The sequence below is a fragment of the Crassostrea angulata genome, chromosome 2, assembly GCF_025612915.1.
Source record: "Crassostrea angulata isolate pt1a10 chromosome 2, ASM2561291v2, whole genome shotgun sequence".
NCBI classification, from domain to species: Eukaryota; Metazoa; Mollusca; class Bivalvia; order Ostreida; family Ostreidae; genus Magallana; species Magallana angulata.
In genome coordinates, this window is record NC_069112.1 from 6,622,832 (window position 1) to 6,644,692 (window position 21,861).

Consider the following 21,861-nt stretch of genomic DNA (forward strand, 5'->3'; position numbering starts at 1 on the left):
ATCAAATACAGACTAGAAAATAATTGCCATGCAAGATAAGTTGATTTTAAAATAAATGATAATCGATAAAATCAACTCCCGTCAGAACTTCAGTACTTTGATTTGTCATTGTTACACTATCATTAATCTACGTCTACGGATTGTTTCTCCGATTAGAACAAAGAGCACACGCTGGGTGTGACAGGTCAGCAGATGATGCTAATAACTCCATGGCACCCATGATCCTTCCTTCAAATATTCTAGAGGTTCCTGTCTGCATTGCTCCTGTTTTATATTTTTCCTTTGGGCCTTTTATTTCGAACCCTGTTCGTTATCATCACATTATGAGCATTATCTTCTGACTTGTCACTCCCGCCTTGTGCTCTTTGTCGTTATAGGGAAATAAGGAAAACTCCATAGACAATTAGGTTATTCAATCTGTTTTACCAATAGGTATAAAAAATGTCATTCAGCATCAGTATTTGCTGACAAGGTCGTTGTATCGATCATACAGCTTACCAAAAGATAACTTAAATCAAGACTGCTGATAGTCCTGTTTAATTAACTTGTTTGTAGGTAGCCTGACTTGTCTCAAAAACTGTTTATATGTAAGGCATGCCCTTGCGTATCAAATTAACAGAGGCAAAAACTCTTTATGATGAAGGTGTGTTGCTATTTAACTAAGGAAAATTGACTTAAAAAAATTGAAGTTATTATGTTTATCATTAAGTTTTGTTGTAAGGTTACATTCGATGTCCCTTTCCGGTAAAATATCAAAATATTAACCATATGATGCAGACTCTGTGACCACTTTCATGTCAAGTTCACTGGGATATACAGTCCTTGAAGCGTTCTTCTTTCCCACTTGAACAGTTAGTGAACAGAGAACGCACTCTGAGAGAATGGTAAGCGCAACCTGAACGGAATTTGGTGAGCGCTTAATGAGCAAATGCAGAGCGTAAAAATAACGCAAGCCCAAAGGGAGCTGTGAACGATAAGTAAATGATATGTGAACGCACGATGAACAACTATTTCGGAGTGTCTCGTGAGTTATCCTTACAATGTGTTTCATTGGAAATCATGGAAGAACAAATAAACTACATGTATCTTCTGTGAGCGCAAGACGAACGCTTTGTGAACCAACGGTGTTTTTTGAATTGAGAACACGAACGGAGCGAAGCGCAGAGCACAAGTGAATGCATGATATAATATTGTGCTATTGATCTTAGTATTAAGTAACTTTTGTCATAAAAAGAAATTCAAAAGATCCTTTGAAATGCTTTAGCATCCACATCTAATATACACCACTTCTTAAATATACTGTAGTTCAGTTATCTTATATCTTTTTCCTCCACTGCTGTAATATTTATTAAGGAGTAATGAAAGAGGCTGGGTAAAACCCGCTATGTATTTTTATATTTATTTGTTTTGTATTTGTTTTTATAAAGATTAGGTATGTAAATTAAGTAAGGTAATTTAAATTTAGTTACAGTTATATACAGTTATCTTCAAACTTAAGTTGGTCAGAACATATTGATAACATTGTTGAAAAAGCTTACAAAAAACTGGGGTTACTTAAAAAGCTAAAATTGTCTGTTTCAAGGGATATTCTATCACAAATGTATGTATCTTTTATTAGACCACAATTGGAATATGCTGCCGAAGTTTGGGCTGGTTGCACACAGATGGACATAAAAAATTGGAAAAGGTTCAATTAAATGCCGCAAGAATAGTAACTGGACTCACAAGTTTTGCTTCAAGAAACTCAATTTATTTTGAAACAGGTTGGGAACCTTTGGAACACAGAAGAAATAGAGCTAAATTAATAACTATGTACAAAATGCACAATAACTTAGTATCTACTTACATACAAAACATTGTACCATATACAAGAGGCAGTGTTTCAAGGTACACAACTAGAAACTCTCTTGATTATTCTGTTCCAAAATTTAGATTAGAACTATTTAATAAATCATTTATTCCTGATACTGTCAGAAGATGGAAAGCCCTAAGTCTTAATACAAGGGAGGCAACCTCTATTAAAATATTCAAAAAATGTTTATACAATGAAACGGTAAAGCCTCAGAAACATCTTTCATTTGGAAAAAGATTTTTAAACATAACACATACACGTTTGAGACACAACTGTATTTTAAATTCTGACTTATTCCGCTGTAACTTAATAGCCAGTCCAAACTGTTCGTGTGGCTTATCAGAAGATGCATACCATTTGTTTTTTGTCTGTAAAAAGTATACAAGAGCTCGGAATTCTCTAATGAATAAGCTGTTGACATTAAGTTACGTACACATTATAGATGCACATTTATTATTATGGGGGGATGATTCGTTGACAAATATACAAAACACTGAAATTTTCAAGACAGTACAAATTTTTTTGAGTGAATGTGGTCGTTTTTCAAAAAATGTTTGAATTTATAAGGTGATGTTATATATGCAGTAGATTGTTTATTCATGTATATTCATGTGTATTCAATATATTCAATATTTCAATATATTCAATGTATGGCAATATTTATAAAATTTCATTACTAGGAGAGGACTATCTAAGTTTTAGAACTTGTGTCTTATCCTTTTGATTTATTCAATAAAGTATGTTCAATTCAATTCAATTTAAATTCAATTTGTTTGGAATATTGCAAATATTTAAAATTAACATATGATTTTGAGGAATATCCTCCTTAAAAAGCGAACTATAAGTGTAAGTTGAATAAAATTGAAGTTTTTCTAAATTACGTTTTTATTAATGATTCTTATAAACAAAGAAAATCTTGTTTTCTGCTTTGTTGGCAGTGACCAGTATAACCTGATTATATCATAAAAATCCATTAGTATGCGTTTATACTCTGCTGCTTCATAAATAATGGCTTAATTGTTTAATTAGTCTTCACTGATTTTTTAAAGCGTTTTAATGCATATCGAATGTTAGAGCCTTGATATGTGTATTTTGATATGTATAAGAACAACTAACACAAAAATTAACAACTATAAGATATGCGGAAACAGTTACTCAGGAAAAATGTCTACTGATACATTTTTTGATTTATTAATACATTACATTCCGTGATCAATTAAAATAAATACATTTTACCATTATAATATATGCTTTAATTTTCATAACTGATTTTATCACTACTTACATGACTTCGTTTTCTCTTTAAAGAATAAGGGGAAAAAAATATTACTCCATAGATCTTGTTAATCACTAGATTACGTAACGTATTAGAACATTAGGATAATTTCCAAAAGTAAATTAAATGAAAAACTAGTGTTTCAGTTTAAATAAAAATAAAACTACATAACAATATATATTTTTTCTCCAATACTGTAATTTTTAATAAAACTTATTTTTTAACTTTGCAATTAAAAGGCTACTTACCAAAACAATAGGCTGATGGACAACTGTTTAAAGATTTTAGTTCATAAACAAAAAAAGTACCACAGTTCCTTATTTTGATATTGTGTTGCCGTGAACACTGACCCTCGAAATTGACTTGACAAACTTTAGCATCTTTTGTTTCATTTGGTTTGGGTAATGTATCTAAATGAATCGAATCAAAAACAATTTTAAGTTTTAAATAGTAAACGTATATTTTGCTATAGACGTAACAAAAATATGCAAATCTTTTAAAATAATAATTAAGAGATAAAAAGGTAGCAACATTGAAAAACAAGAGAACCATGGGCCACATCGCTTACCTGAAAAAGAATAGGTATGATGAAATCAGCTTAATGGAGTCATAATAAAAACTATCTGGACTATATAGTATAATTCATATGGGTTCTCTATACTTAGAAATAGTAATAAAAATATTTACCTTTGAATATTTTAAAATTAATAATCAAGTCCCTTTTCAAACAAGATGGTTTTATATTCAGATCACATGTTGAGCATAGCAGTTCTCCAAAAGATACTAAATCGTCGTTTATAAATTGGATATAAACATACACCAAACTTAATACACATTATGAATCATCCAATTTTGCCCCCACCTACTCTCAAGGTACAGACCCTGAAACGTGCTACTACACCAGTTTCACGGTTCGGCTCGTTACGCTTTGTGAACGGTACGGTACGCTTTGTGAACGGAACGGTTCGCTTCTTGCACGGTACGCTTTGCTAGAAACAGCTGCACGCTTTGTGAACGGTTAGTGCGATTTATTAATGAGGTAGGCTAGGCCTGAACGCTTTGATTTTTCTCGATATAATTTCGTTTAGTTTTTGCCCGTTCTACTTAAAGGCCGAACATTTTACAAACGCCCCCTTTTTTACCTGTACAAACTTCAAAATGATGCCGCTTGTCAATCAAGTTTGAAACAATAGCACCCAAATTGATTGACGTGATCGTCCGAGCGTGATCTTGCCAGGTCCGCTGATTTCTGTTGACTAGCAATTAACAACGTTATCTTTGATATCTTCCGTCATGTATTAAAAAGGGGGAATTGAAAATTGATTTTTAAACATTACCAGTATTAAAACTGATTATGAAAAATAATTATTCAGTGATTGAAAATACGCACAATTTATATTTGAATTATTTTGTCAATGAATGTGTGTGACCGAATAAATTCCGCGAAAATGCATGGACAGCTCCAAAACATAAAATTTTCTTTTTACAACAAACGTACACTGTGCTAGTGCTACTAAAGCTATATTTACTGGTAATTCACTCAGTTGGAAGTTGGTGCATGTAAACGTCACTCCATGGAAAACGAACTCCATTAATTGTCGATCGTATAATGGCTGTCTTTATATTCCACATTCTTTAATACTGATCGTATGGTTTTCTTATACTATTATAATTGTTAAAATTAAGTTTTTAAACAATGTCAAGCGCTAAACACAATGTACTGAGTTATGCTTTTATAGCAGAATTAATTTACTGCATTTTTTCAATTTTACACACGTGTGCTTAGAGAAAATTCGGACAACACATACCATTTCCGTATAAAATCGCTTCGTATGGTCATTAGAACAATAAGATATTTAAACTAAGACCAATTCTGACTAATTCTTTATTTCCTGTGTATTAATTTGCTTCCTGTGTATAGCGATTAGCAGCGTTTACGACCACGGTAGACTGCAAGCCCCGGAGGCTTTCACCTCTCTAATAATTAAGCCCCGCCCTCACCTGAGATTTACCACCCGGTAAAAATGTTCGGCCTTTTTAAGCGAGATGGTAATTATGACATATGATAATAAAAAAGTTTGTTACTTTATTTATATAATATTTTACAGATGTGTTTTAATCTATTTAAAATCAGAACTTTCATCCGTGTTTTTGATACATGTACTTTTTGTGAAACGTATACTCAGTGACAACCGGGAAGCGGGGATAATTTTTATTTTTATTGGTCTGTTATAATTAGTATTGAATTTCAGATAATTGTAATCATTAAGATAAATTAAAAGAACTGTTTGACTTTAATACGATATATTTTTGTTAATTTAGCGAGCTGTCGACAATTTTACAAAGCATCTTAAGTTTTTATTTCTATACATGTACTTGAATTGAAGTCATTAAATATTTCTTATCCATTTAAAATTGCTATAAAAATTGCCCCGACTTTATTCCGATATTTCTTAATTTTCCTTAATCGTTGTCTTGATTCTCGGCTAGTTGTTATTTTTACAAGCACCTTTTTTTTCTTTATTCATAATTCGTATGCTCATTCTTTATTGCGTACTACTGTAGTACTATTGCCGATCAAATTCCCTTAGTGAATAGACGATGTAAAATTACACGCAGTTAATGATAAGATAAACAATGAATTTCAGATAAGAAATCTTAAAATCAACTGTTAAATAGTTTCTGACACGAATTTTTATTCATTTAAATATTAATTCTATGATTTTTTGCACTTGTTCATATACACAGATCATACCTACATTTAACCCGTCATCGATTATCTCATCTGAACTAAGATCGCGTGTGCAGTCAACATATGACTAATAGTATGGTTTTTTTCCGTTAAACTATACATGTACATGTTTCTTACGATATGTACGCAACTGGATATACACAAGTCAATAGCATTTAATGGCGATATTTATCATTCTGTTGAACAAGTGTCCGCTCTTCACTGTATGCATGCGATTTAGCTGACGATTTACAGATGCTGACTAACCTGTTTATATTCTATGTTTACCTTTTTACACACAGACTTGTAGAAATCAGGTCACGGAAAAATACACGGTAATCAACAAATGAATGTTTAAAGTGATAAATATATTATGAATTTATCTAGCAAAAAAAATTATACGACAGCGAGGGAAAAAGACTCTGATCGTCAGCCAAGTAGCACGCGGCATATGACGTGATCTGTACTGTTATATTTAAACTGATTGACAGGCGAAGCACGTGGAGTCCTTAGATAAAATCCCGCGCAAATGACCAACTATAGAAACCTAAAGTGAAATAACATAGTTCAGTGATAAAACTTTAATTTAAGTAATATAATCAACACACAAGTTCTCGTTCTCTCTCTCTCTCTCTCTCTCCTCTCTCTCTCTCTCTCTCTCTCTCTCTCTCTCTCTCTCTCTTTCTCTTTCTCTCTCTTTCTCTCTCTCTCTCTCTGAGAGTGTATGTAATTGTGTACAAACAATTTGGAATCATTAGATTTTTATTTGTATGAATTTAATTCATTTATTTTAGACTCATGGTTGATTTGATTTGAACATATTTTATTGCATTATATATTACAATGGGATTGGGCACAAGTTATAAAAACTTAATTCGCCCTCTCCCTACATTTAGAAACAAATACAATATTATTGCAAATACGTCACAGTTTGAACTTATACAATAAAAATTACACCAGTACGTAGATAATTGATAAATGTAGTAATTCTAAGAAAGTTAAAGTTATCTAATATTACATGATTGCAGGGATGAACTAGATGAATAAATAAAGATAAAAAAGATATTATCAACAAGAATAATCAGATTTGTGTTTATTCAAATTTACCACTACCTTGAATATAAATTTGAACAATGGAAAAAAGGTATTTATTTTCATCCACACTGAGTGAGTCGTCTCCCCAAAGTAAGGAACGAGAGTCAAGAATACGAATTTTGTCAAATCTAAGAAATTTATTAAAAAATTCTTCCCTGACAGTAGCATACTTAGGACAAGAGAAAAAAGAAGTGATGTGCGTCTTCAATATTCACTCATGGTTTTCACGACGATTTCAAAACAATGACTAAAAGTTTGTACTGTAGACGATGTATTCAGATTGATCGCGACGGTTAAAATTTTCACGCTATATCACATCACACATATTAGATTGAAAATAAATTTAAAAAAGAGCTGTGTTTGTGCTTACATCTACTTGCAAACTGTTAAAACCCCATTCAACTATTTACAATATAATTAATCAGTTTTTTGGTAAATTATTGTACCCAGTAAATGATATTTTATTGCAAGTGAATATTTGTGAAAATCCCGCATGTATAGAGTCGCTGAATTGTTCTACGGATCCACGCGCCGATAGTCTTACGTGTAGTTGTTTGTGTACATATCTACAGACAGTTCTTTTGTTTTTTAGAGATTAAGAAAAGCCACGAAACAAACAAAGTAGAAGTAAAATATATTCAGACTATACACACGACAGATTGTAATGAGTTACCAAACAGGTGTCCGTGGAAAGGTGTGAATACCGGCATCTTGTGTACACCTATTTAACAACTTCTATGACGTCACCCATTGTATTTAGTCAACGTTTATTTTCACTATTCAATCAGCGGTTGTTTGATATATAAATATCCAACTGATGGGCAGTTCAATATTTTTAATATCCAACCGCCCATCAGTTGGATATTCAAATATCCAACAGTGCATCAAACAAATAAAAATGACAAAATGTTGAAAACGTGTATTTCAACATAAATCCAAATTTATAACACAGAATTTTGTCATCTATACGTGTACACCCGATAAGCCACGAATGAAATTTCAGCAGAAATACATGTATTACCTTTTTCTTAATTTTAATAGACTTGGGATAACATATTTACTTCCTCTTTGAGCCTTGAACCATAACACTCCTTTTCATTAGTTTTAACAATAAAAGGGATATGGTCGCTCTATGACTGTTAATTTACGTCAAAATTCGGATTTTTCCATTCTCATTGCAAGTCTAAAATATCATTCAAACGGTATCCGTGCCTTTCCCGGAACTGTGAACTTCTAAACTTTGCGTTAAAAAATTCACCATCTAAATCTATGTCTGCTCAGTACAGCGGAATGGTTTTCTTTAACATGAGCACCTGTTCACTCGTCCATGAATAAAAGGTGTGTTTGGTAAGACTATTGTGTATGGTACTGTAGGAATTATAAATGAGCTAGGTGCTTTTGTATTACAGCACAGTTGGATATATGAATGGGTCATTGCTTCTTTGAGGTCCAGTGAGGGGAATTTTTTTAAGTAAGATAAATAACTCGATAGTGTTGAATAGTTTAGAGAAAAACTCCCTTCCTCGGGCCTTCGGCCCTCGGAGAGAATGTTTTCTTCGGCCCTCGGAGAGAATGTTCAACACTATCTCGTTATTTATCCATTACTTAAGCGTCCAAATATACAGAGTTAGTTATAAAGTACAATAACTGCCAAAAAACAAAATAAGACAATAACACCTGTTGTGTATAGAACCAAAGATGAAAGACGCTGTTGTGTTTTTTGAACACATATATCGTACGAGTGATTTTTGTTCTTGTGAAATCACGTCGCCATTACCAGCTCTGCGGGAAATAAAGTTGAATGTTATTTTATGGAATGTGTGTACTTTTTTTTGTTCAATGCTTGCATTTAATTTACTAAGATTTTGTACATGTACATGTTTTTATCTATAACATATCAGATATGAGTAATTTTTTGTTTATTTATTGCTACATAAATAGTTGAAGTACAAATCACTCTAGTCACCGGTGATGTGTGGTATACATAAATTATAATTAAAAACATGATCTGAAATACTTTTTTTTCCTCATTTTTCATTGGTTTAAAGTTTAGCTGTAGATTAATTAACAAAACAAAAGGTCCGCGTAACTTAAGTCAGGATCCTTTTTTTTATTTGATAAGGATATAAAATTATATTTTATAATATTTCAACCCTTGTTTAGCCATAATGTATTTATTTCTAAACGCTATTTTTTAACGTCTCAGTTAACAATCTCTCTCTCTCTCTCTTTCATCTTTCTCTCTCTCCTGAGAATCGCTGAAAGCTATGTAAGGTCCAGTATGTACCCAATGTTTCAAACATTTCATAAAAATAATCAAAATAGTAAAACCACGAATTGTGTGAACATTAATAGTTTACAATGTTTAAGAAATCGGCGATGCAAGTTTTGAAATGATTACGGTCTTAGAAAGGAAATTAAATCAAAATATTTTGTAACTGTTTTAATAAGAATAACAGTTTTAAATCTTAGTATGTATTTTCTAATCCAGTAAAAGTCTAGCAAAATATTGAACTTAACTGGTCAGCGATAATCTCCGTCCGTATTCATCGAAAGACATTAGGTCAATAAGCCGTATATGGAAGTTGCATGCTTATTGCACGTCTGGAGGCGGGTCTTGCATAAATTATAAATTATCTTGCACGCTTTTTGCACGGTACAGTTCGCTTTGTGAACGGTACGGTTCGCTTTGTGAACGGTACGGTTCGCTTTGTGAACGGTACGTTTCGTTTTGTGAACGGTACGGTTCGCTTTGTGAACGGTACGTTTCGTTTTGTGAAGGTAACGGTTCGTTTCTTGCACGGAACGGTACGGTTCGTTTTAGAGGTGTAGTAGCACGTTTCAGGGTCTGTATTGATGAAAACAAGTTTGAATCTACATTATCTGAAGTTGCTTTCACCAAAGTTACAGATTTTCAAGGCGAATGTTTTTTTAGAAGAAGATTTTAAAAAATAATTTTTATACAATCCTATGTAAATGTTTTTACAACTACCCCCCCCCCCCCCTACACACACACACACATGAAGACGCTGTGACAACATCCTTCCTCCAGGGAATACGATTGAAACAAACTTTAATCTGCTTTACCTGAAAATGCTTTCTCACAACGTTCAACTTTCCTGGCCAATTGCAATTGGTTTCTGAGAAGGGGATTTAAAGAATTTTCTCTATATATTCATATGCAAAAATTTACCCCCCCTCCCTATTGTGGCCCCACCCTTTTTGCAAGGAGTCATGATTTTCTTTGAATCTACACTACATGAGGGTGCTTTAAGTTTCAGCTTTCCTGGCTGATTAGTGTCTGAGAACATTTTTTTAAAGACTTACTTTATAGATTCCTATTTTTTAAAAATTGACCCCCATTGTGGGTTCATCCTACCCTCGAAGGTCACGATTTTTTACAGGTTTAAATTAACACATGATTATACTGAATGTTAAAACTACTCAAACGTCCACTGTTGATATTTTTAGAGTTCTACAATGGATGCCTATTCAGGATTATTTTATATACAGAAAACTTTTGTTAGCTTTTAAAACTTTAATGGGCGTGACACAAGAATACATGACTTTTTTCGATATGTAAACCAAGTAGGTTCTAGAGAAACAAGAAGTAGTGTTAGTGGATTGTTATATATACCAAAATCAAGTACTGAATATTATAAGCGCTCTTTTAGAATATAAACAGCCATTTTATGGAATCAACTACCAGAATGTGTTCGAACATGTAATATCATGTCTTCTTTTAAAACAAAGTATTTACAGCAATATTATCTAGCGAAGTAAATTTTATTGATTATGATATCAAATCAGTGCAAATATAATTATCGATAAGTGTGTATATTTTATCTGCATTATTTATCTATGTGTCTATACTTATTGTTGTAGATATGTTTTATACAGGACCACAATGTAAATTAGTACTTTTCACTAATTGTGCTCTCATGTCTAAATAAAGATTATATATATATATATATATATATATATATATATATATATATATATATATATATATATATATATATATATATATATATATATATATATATATATATATACACTCTACCCGAGAATGCTTCAACAAAAGTTACAGTTTTCCTGGCTAATTAAGGATTTTTTAAAAGATTAACTCTATATATTCCTATGCAGTAATTTGACCCCCATTGCCCCATCCCCTACCGCTAAGGGTCATGATTTTCACTTTTGACTTTGAATGTACACTGCCTGAAAATGCTTCACATAAGTTTTAGCTCTCCTTGCTGATTACTTTCTGGGAAAAGGATTTTTTAATTAATACTTCTTGATTATCTTTCCTTGTAAGAATGCGTGGTCTTTAATTTTCACAACTTTGAATTCCCTTTGCATAAGGGTGCTTTGTGCCCAGTTTGGTTAAAATTGGCACATTAGTTCTTGAGAATATGTGAAAAGTTTACAGACAGAGGGGTGGACGGACGACGGACAAAATGTGATAAAAAAAGCTTACTCAAGTTGCGCTTAAACGAAAGAAAAATAACACGGGTTATGTAATTTTGATCTGCAATAAATGCTACATTAAAATTTGCATTAATCGTCGAAGAAAAAAAATGTTGGTTTGTTTATAATTACATTTTTCTTTCAACAAATAAGCATTATTTACCATCAAGCCAATAAGGGTACGTTGTTCCACAGTGGCCTAGATCAGGTGCTGTCGTTGGGATTTCATAATGGAACGCAACGTACCAACCCTGCGTAAGATCCCAGTCACAGAGAGGAACAGAGTCCTGGAAATAGGTTGGACTTCTCTTTGCAAGATCCCCAAGTGTTTGGTTTACAGCGACAGAACATTCGTCGTGAGCATTTACTGTAAAAAGGGCAGTTGCGTTGGTGGTTTTAAATTTCGTATAATAATTCAAATTTTATTCCAAAAGGCCAAAAAACGGTTACGTAAGCATAACACAGTCCTGTTAGATTTGATATAATATGGTAATATGCAATAAAATGATTTGAAAAAAAACAAACTTTTGTTCAAATAAATCCATTGATGAAGGAACAACAAAATAAGTGGGTTTTGGTTCTTTATTTTAATTTTCAAAATATCTCAATTCATCTACAGAATGACGAATTATGATATACATGAGCTGTTTTGACCAGAGCCAGGTGATTAACCTTATCAACAGGCAGGTTTAGGTTAAAGTGTTAATGCCTATTAACGTTACCAATATTAATCCTATATCAACTGCATTGAGGTAATGAACACTTAGCCATAAATCTATATTCTTATTCTAACCATGCATTTCGATTTCAAATCAATACAAATTATTCTTTTATTGATTGAACTTCACTATATGATAATTCAAGCCCCAATTCTACCTACACAAACACAAAACTAACCCCCCAAAAAGTAACCTTTACTTGACTAAAAGATTGACTTACCCTGACTTGATTTAACAATTGACTTGAATCAACATCAATTCTACTCACCCCTGACTTTATTCATTAACTTACCCTGACTTGACTTACAATAGATAGACCTATCTTCTGCAGACATGTTCACGAAGCTATCTTAGGACTGTGGTGCGTCCAAATTACACCTTAGGACATGTCTTACTCTTAAGTCTGTTTCTTGAAGCTCTCCTAGCTTTAGGAACCGCCATAACTTTCTCCTAACTTTAGGACATCACTTACTTTGTCCTAAGACCACCCTAAGGCTATAAAATCACGTTTTAATGTTGAATGAACTGTATAAATGTATTTTCAAGATACATCACAACTTATTTCTTTTTTAATATGTTCATGTATTCTATATTTTGCAGATTAAAGGAACATTTGTTGTGTTTTCACGTGTGTGTTTTGTACATGTAACGTAAAATTTTAGGAAAAAAATAATTTACACTCGAAGAATGCACATTAGTTGTTTAAATAAAGTGTTTGTAAATTTTTAAAAATGTATACATTAAATTTACTGGTTTTAGGTACATTGTGTTAACTACCGACACTTACACTTTATCTGGCAAATTTATTACGACAAAAGTCTCTCAAAATCGATCTGTATGAACAAATGTGAAGAGTAAGAATGGTTGCAGAAGGTTAAAATATCCTGACTTAATATGTTTCCTAATTACTGTCAAGCTACATCGTAAGATGTGTCCTAAGTTGGTCTAAGGATGCTCCTAATTTTTTTCATAAATCATATCTTAGGAACAAACTTAGGTCATATATTAGGAGAGTTTCGGGAACATGCCTGCTGGTCTGTAGCTCCCGGGCTGAAAAATCAAAGTACTAAGAGTACTGAAAGACGGGGTTTTGAAAGTTTGAATTTGTAATTGTACTTGATTTCCTCGAATATGCTTCCAAAAATTATGAGTTTGAATTAGTTACTTCAATCTATGTTAATTCGGCTTTTTCAAAATTGTCTGATACTTTGTACCTTGCCTAAATGTTACTAAATCCCGGCCTAATGTAAAATAAGACCCCAAGGAAAAATTTTAAAAATTATTACCAACCGGGAAAATCAAAACAACTATATCAAAGAAGATATTTTAATCATTAGATTTATTCAATTTTGTGATCCAAGAGAATAACAACAAGTCGGACGGTATCCGTTATACAAGGTTTATGAAAACCTCCAAAACTCTCAAACTGCTGAATTAACAAAGTTAATATTTGTATACCGATAACAAACACAGGCACCTGTTGTTAGAAATATTTCTTTTTACAATAAGATTCCAAGTACTATAAATAAAAAGGTTTGTCACGGTCGCCATTTTCATTTTTTAGACTGACTTATCTCACACGATTTTCTTGCAGCGATTCATGCAAAATTTATAGGTAAAAATAAATCCGTTCGCCACTTATTACTTTTTGTGTAAACTCGAACATCACCTACACGAATTACGATACAACCGCTCCATTCATTAAAAATCATTCCCCGAAAATCAGAGACATAAATAACAGATTGGCAACTCCGCAATTAGCGTGTAAATGTTTCGGGACCAACCTTACTTTGAGAACTACAAGTGCAACAGGAATCTTGTATAAGTCATGAAATTTGAACCCGATATTGAACATGAACCTGTCAATTTGTTTAAGCATGTTTTATTTATGAAACATCCACAAAAACTCTTTATTTAGCTTATAAATTACTTTTTTAAAACTGATTGACTTTTCACAAAGTAATGGCAATGGTAATGCATTACCTTACTCATGTAATGGTAATGTAATGCATTACTTCAAGAAAATGAAGTAATGGTAATGGTAATTTAATGCCCTGATTCATGAAAAATGTTAATGTAATGCATTACTTCACAATGTAATTCACCCCAATCCTGATTCCAACTAAACCGGACAACATGAACATTAACATTTAACTTGGTTCTTCTATCGATAAGATTGTATATTTTATTTGATGTATTGGTCACCCAAAATGTATAATCTGCATGTATATAGATTTTGCTTATAATGCATTGTTCAAAATTGAAATCCAGTTTAATTAATTAAAGAGCCAACAAACGCGAAGGCAAATTCAGACTTGTTTTTTTTTTCTATGTACAAAATTCCTTCAGAGACGAACAGCAGTCATACTGCAAGTATACTGGAAGCCAATGAAACGCCTATTTAATATGTAAGACATTTTTGTATAATCCGTCCTGATTTTAACTTCGGCTTGCGCATTAAGTTCGGTTGTAACAAAATATCCCTTGTTACATGTACCTATCATTACAAACACTGGTGATTGGACTTTATATTTTATGTATCCTATAACTTTGACTATACTGATTGGACGTTACATATTATTCTTTGAACTATTGTGATTTGACTTTATCATTTAATTTCAGAATCAGTATAGAATGCTTTCGTAAAGTAAATACCTTTATTTAATGTATATTCCATGCTAATTGAATCACGAATATTATGTGTCCATCAAAGACTATATTACTTTAAAGGAAGGTCAGAGAGAGAGAGCCAATAGCTACCATGTTTACATATTTATGGGGTATATTGTTTTGAGGTGATGATCCTTTAATGACCGTAATTAAATCCTTGCTGGTCAGTATGTTTCCAATTTGGATATTATGTTCCAGATCAGTACACAAATATCCTGAGGGGGTGAAGTTTGATATAAACTAAACAATTACATACATCATTCGGCTAATCGAAGTCAATTAGCCCTTTGATCGGCTCAGGTAAATGACAGTAATTGGTCACGATACAGTGACCCTCTTACTAGTAAATATCTGTCGTAACCTTGGTTGACCCTAAGTACACTGATTAAGGGCGGGTTCCTGACTGACCAGCTTCACGCCATCTTGGAGCACCCTAGTAACAAGGTGGTGGCGCCTTCTTACGGGGCTTTTCAACAACCAATAATCACTTGTTCTACTTTGATAGTTGTTTTCCCCAAATAGTATAAAACTACTAACTTCTCGCAAGTTAGGTTAATTCCGACGCTCTCTCGAACTCTCAACATCTCTCTCTGACTTCCCCGAATTTGGACTGTGTATTTAGTTTGCTTTTTGTCGAATAAAACCACTATTCGATCACTTAAGACACTAGTTACGTAAGATACGCGTGGTAGTGTTATACGGTAGTATTCAGGTGAAAGATTGTCAAAATAAAATTCACGACTTTTCAAATATGGCACATTGAGTTTAGGAACTTTAATTTCGATTCAACCTTCAACCTCTTCTATTGATTAATGAGCTTGTACACCAACTGAATCGTCAACGGCGTTGTGCAACCAGTTACGTAACTGATTCCACATTTGAACCCGAGCAAGAATATTTGTTTATTTTCTAAATAAAATTTGGTTTATACACAGAATACTTAAGAAAAGATTTAATGCGTGTTTTTATAATATATATTTACTTAAATACATGAAAACTTTCTGCACTATTTTCTTACGCACAGACTCAATTTATGTGTTCTACGCGTGCCTTCCGGTTTAAGACTTCGGCTGACAGTAAAGTAATAGACGGGGTCACGTGACCCCGTCTAAAAATCGGATGGACGACCTCGGAGCTGCAGTGTCTCAAATAGTAATATCTTTTAGGGTGAGCGCCGAAGGAACTACACAAATCTCATCATTGTTAAGAGGGTGTGTGGCAAACTTGTACGTTTGAGGATTAAAATGTAAACATTTTTTGATCTGGCTTGTTTCTGCCCGAAACTGGCCAAAAATATTGCCAACATATATAAAAGCAATAGATATGAAGTCATAAATTTTATTTTGTTTGAATAGTATGCTTTCAAGAACAGGACAATGCCTTTTTGACAAAATATGGAAGAGTTCATTGGTGTCCTCTCTGCAACCATTTGTTGAGAAAAAGTTTGAATATTGCTCATTAAAGTCAAATTGTAATATTGCCTCAAAGTAAGGTACTCTATTGTCATCAGTCGGCATGGGACCTATTTTTAGAACAAGAAAAATCCAGTCTATACTTAGGATTTCTGTGTATATGGAGACACATTGACATACACCTCTAAACTTGTCCCATGTTTGTTATATGGGGATTGTTTAGTTCAATAACTGAGCATTAATTTGATAAGTACAAAGCCGTTTGAGGTTTTTTTAATGAAAACACAATCATGTTTTATCATTCCCTTTTTTATAATGATAAATAAAATCAGTAAATTATTGCGTGTCTGTGTTATTTCTAATTTTGTTCCTTGTTGTTATCTGTGTTTTAATTACTTTCCTCTGAAACATCAATTTTGTTCTTATTAGTACCCTACCGGTTTTCACCGGAGGGGACTATAGCTTCCCTATGCGTCCGTCTGTCTGTCTGTCCGTCCATCCGTCTGTCTGTCCCACTTCAGTTTTCCAAACTATTTTTCTTTATGCGTTTGAGGAATAATATGAAACTTGCTGAGCAGCTTCAAAATGGCAAACTACAGATCAATATTACACTTCTGTATCGTCTGGTTGACATATTTTTTTATGTTCGGGTTCGTTATTGGTTTCGGTGTGTATTGAATAAACAAGGAAAGTATGTAGTCAGTAATAATATCGTGATTTACTTGTACCATTCCTTTTATTGTTTCTAACAAACAAATAAGTTCAATCTGTAAAATAGTGTCAAGCATTGTGTTATAAATTTAATCGTTTATTTTTTTTTTGGTATTATTACAATCGGGTTCACTATTGGGTTAGTCTGTTGATTTAATTTCTATACCAACTATGTAGTTTGAATTTTTTCTGTTCATTTATCTCTGATTAAAGCCTAACGTCTCGTTTATAATAGTTTTGAAATAGATGTATGCGTCGAAGCTTTCATAGAATAATACAAACCGGAAGGGGACGTGTATTGCTTATGCAATACTCTCAGAATGCTTGTTTCTTGTGTGAATTTTGTGGATTTTTTTTATGTGATGTGTAGACTTTGTACGTAGATATGTAAATTAATTAGTAATTAGTAAATAAATTTGTAAACTCTTCAACGACTTTTCCATACGAGGACTTCATTCATTCATTTGGATCAAAGTGAAATGTGTTGTAATTCGGCAATGTTCAGTCCGCACGCTCGGCGGAGAACATGCGCTACACAATCTTATCTAAAGGTTTAACAACATATGCAACAAATACATCAAGATACTGTAACTTTTAATTTTTTTTCCTTTTTGTTTTTTTTTATAACAAAATGATGTGGCTGCATGTAGATTAAATAATAATGAGAACTTTTATTTCAAATAATTTTTTGTCATCTTCTTAACGTATGCATATATAATTGGATCATTATATTACAGTAAATAAAGCATGAAACTTGCATGTGTATTTACTAAACAAACAAAAAATCAAAAGAAAACTAATCAGCCGAATAGTCGCCGTTAACACTCATACTGAGGACTTACTACACGTTACACCCAGTACAGATGCTTGATCCACCTCTAAATGTACCGCTGGAAATTATTGCGCGAGATCGCTCTGACGTCATACTTAACATTCTCGACGGTTTTCGTAAATTTTCTGATAAATTCGGGAAGGCAATGATGTCATGGGTCAAAAAAGTTCAGATAGGTATAGTTTTTATTACGTAAGCATATGTGTTGTTTCCTTTTATTTTTTTAAGGATTTTAAAGGGGCATGGTCACGATTTTGGTTAAATTTTATTTTTCTGTTTTTATTATTTTCAATGCTTTATATAAGCATTTCTAATGATCAAATGAAATTTGGGTGTTAGTCTTAGAGTTTTAGGCAAGATACAGGGCTCGCAATTCTTCGTCTTGGAAACAGGGCTCGTGCCCCGTATTAGTTTACATAGGTTCAATATACAATGTACCAGTAAAAATCTTTTTTAAACTGATTTGTATATCCTCTTATTCATTTTAAGCATGAATTAACAGTTCCTAACGATTAACACATTCATTTTGTGTTTAAAACTAGGATTTTCACTTTAACATTCAAGATGTAAACAAAAGCTTTGTTTACAAAGCGAAGAATTGAAAGTTCTGTAACTCGTTTATAACTCAACAAATGACACTCAAATTTTGGTTGCCTTTTTAAAATGCCTTACTGAAGCATTGTAAACACTTAAATCGAAAAAATAACTTTTGACCAAAATCGTGACCATGTCCCTTTAATCGTTGAATTGAATATACATATATATGTATGCGCTTTAATAGGAAGCATTTTCCTTCCTGCTCCACCATGTTGCTATGCATCGTAAAGGATTATTGGGATATGAAGAAACTGTTCATGTGGCCTCATGAAAATTTGTTTGAACAATGTGCAGATTTCAACTCGAATTTCCTTCGTACATACATGTTGCCTATAGAGCTCGCTATGCTCGATATAAACTGCAATCTACTGTGCACAAAAAAGTGCGCTGTGTTTGTTTTAATCAGAAACCATAACACAATCTGTACATATATTTGATTCCAAAAAGGTTCGCGTTTATTTACATTCTGATATCATGACTTTATTTGCCTATGATATTGTTTAACACCATCACTAGCCCCGTACAATTAAGTAGTGCAGTTTGTTTGCACATAAAAATGGTGATTCTCGATTTTGACGTAAATCTAACATATTGCATTTTTCCAAGATATGTTAGAGTGTTTTGTTAAAGAAAAATTTTTAAGGGATAATGCAAATGAAAAAATATGAAATGGCATAACAAGTGCCTAGTTTTTCCGCTGGATATCTAGTTATAACACTTTTTTTTATTAAGAAGGACATAACTTGTTTTTGGTTCTTACAAAACTATATGGCCTCTTAAGTATTAGAGTAAAGAATTTTTAGATGTATGTGTGGAATTCCTAAAAGTATGCAACAAGTACACAACAAATGGTATCCTAAAAAATAGTGATTTAAGTGCAGAAGTTGAAAATGATTAACTTTTTACGGACGTCACACCAACGGATAGTAATATTTCACATGAGTTACCTAATTAAGTATAGACATTATTAAAACTATAAAAGTCGTTTCTTCTGCAACAAACCTGTCATAATATATGCTCAATTTAAAATGAAACAAGAGGCCAGTTTGCCAAATCATCCACGTTTGCAACGATAGCCATAATAAAATTAGATATAAAGAGCCATGTACAAAATTCTCGGCAATGTAGAAGGATTAAGATTCTAAAAATGTTTCGGGGGGGGGGGGGGGGTTCATGATCTTGAAAAGCGTGAACCTACTCTTTCTGAAGATGCTTCCACGCAAGTTACAGCCTTTCTAACCGTTGTTTTTTATTAGAAGATTTTAAAAGATTTTTCGTTCTATATTCCTGTGGTCCTCCTTCTGGCATAGTATATATTTAACTTCAATTTCACTCCTAACTTCCGTTTTATCATACCAATATTTTACGTACTCCCAAAAAGTGTGGGGGCAACTCTATGATTATTCATTTTTTTATATGTATTTTTTTTAAAATTAGTTGCTGCGAGAAATAGTGGGGCCAGCCCCCTCCCCCCCACCTTGCCCCCCCCCCCCCCCGATACTTCGTGCCTGCAAAAAGTAGTCAGACTAGATCACGTGAAGAAATCGTAAGCGAAAATAACTTTTTTGTGTTTTGCAATATAAGTGGGTTTTTTCCAATCTCTTTGAAACAATGATAATTGTTACTTTGATTGATATGAAAAAAGTGCTTTTTAAAAAACTTACCTAATGTCACAATTGCAAGGCACCCCAGTAATATAATCTTTTCCATGACTTTCCAAGTTTGAAACATGGAGAGTTAGCGATTTATGAAAAGAATGTTTTAACATAAGTGAATCCACTCTGGTCAAATCTTAACGATCAATCAATATCGTTTTTGAAGTCGGTGCCATATTTTTCCTTTACACAGTAAAAAATGGAAAAAAGGAAAATATTTTTGTTGTGAACTCCTCTAAAAAATTGTATTGTCTCTCAAATAAAATTGTAGAAAAAAAAACCCAATGTATCATTGATGCCGGTAAAATGCAAAATAAACTATATAAGACAAATTGTGGTTAAATACTGTGTTATACTTATCAAGTAAAACGATCATACACAGTTTTTTGAAAGGAAACCAAACATTGCATTACCTATTGTATTTTGATTCAACCAATGGAGATCAACGCGGAAGAGAAAATGAATAAGATAGCGTTACATGTAATCTATCACATTTCTATATTTACCTAATACATCATCTAAACGGGGCATTCTTTTAACACAATATTCAAGCATGATATATCTAAACAATATCGAAATAACATAAAATAGAGACATGCCTATTTTTTTTTTAAATCAAGTGAACTATAATAACAGTTCTTACACATTGGTGTTATTTTGTAAAACAATGACGTATAAAACATGTCGAATAAATTACTATCGTTCAAGTATCCTTGAAGATATAATAATCAGCATTTTTTCTTTGCATACAAAAATATAAATTTAACGTCGTCTGAAATAAATTATACACTTTTTTGTAAAGTTCACATTGAAATCTTTTTTGTCATTTTCAATTTCCCTTTGAAGATATTACTCCGCAAACAACTAGTCTGATTTTCGATCAGTTTGTAAAAATGCTAAATCACTTATTGCAATGTAATGTTGTTACCAGGGAGAATGAAAAGGATAGGTTAGTTTTCAAGTGTAAATGTCATTGTCTTTAGATTTTTTTTGCAACTTGATTTTTATTCAAAAAAGATGGTATCTAAGAGAATATTATTTGGAATTGGTTAAACTTTATAATCTAAATAAATGCACTACACTTTACTGGAAAAGTATGTTTAAGATTACCACCCCTCCCCCCCCCCCCACCCCCCCAAAAAAAATTAAAAAAAATAAATAAATAAAAATAAAATACATATTTTATAAGTTTAGATCTATACAAATTTGGGTTCGAATGGAAATCCAATATTTTAGAGCTCTAATAGCTTGACAAATATTTACTTATAGAATGGCATTCATGTGAATGGATTGATTTTTATAAATACTGATTGTGTAGTTTCTTTACTTTTTATGATCCCAATTACCGTCACTGATAGAATACATAAAGAAAAACTATTGTTGCTTAAGAATTGTAAATTTGCTGAGCATAAAAAGCAATGGCAGACTAAATGTATTATGATATGAAATGTGTTAATAATAGCTGTAAGGAAAATGTAAGCAAATTATGGCAAAGGAAATTACAAGTTTATAATTATGCATTTACTTACATATATATGACTTTTTGATAGATAGTGAACCCCTCTCTATCTCCATCCTCTTTCAGCCTACCCCCCCCCCCCCCCCCCCAAAAACAAAAACAATACAACAACGACAAACAAAACAAAACAAAAAACACTAAAAACTCTGGTTCGTTATTGGTTTCGGTGTGTATTGAATAAACAAGGAAAGTATGTAGTCAGTAATAATATCGTGATTTACTTGTACCATTCCTTTTATTGTTTCTAACAAACAAATAAGTTCAATCTGTAAAATAGTGTCAAGCATTGTGTTATAAATTTAATCGTTTATTTTTTTTTTTT

The 21,861-nt window shown here is 32.5% G+C and overlaps 1 protein-coding gene across 1 annotated transcript in view; it reads right to left on the reverse strand.

The window, feature by feature from the left end:
* Positions 1–20,075, reverse strand: part of LOC128172047 (uncharacterized) — a 114,800-nt gene extending 94,725 nt beyond the window's left edge. The window contains exons 1-3 of the mRNA XM_052837818.1: positions 20,030–20,075; positions 11,588–11,791; positions 3,377–3,538 (exon numbers count right to left, since the gene is read on the reverse strand). Coding sequence (XP_052693778.1) covers positions 3,377–3,538; positions 11,588–11,791; positions 20,030–20,075 — 412 coding nt within the window. The remainder of the gene's footprint in view (positions 1–3,376; positions 3,539–11,587; positions 11,792–20,029) is intronic.
* Positions 20,076–21,861: the final 1,786 nt, after the last annotated feature.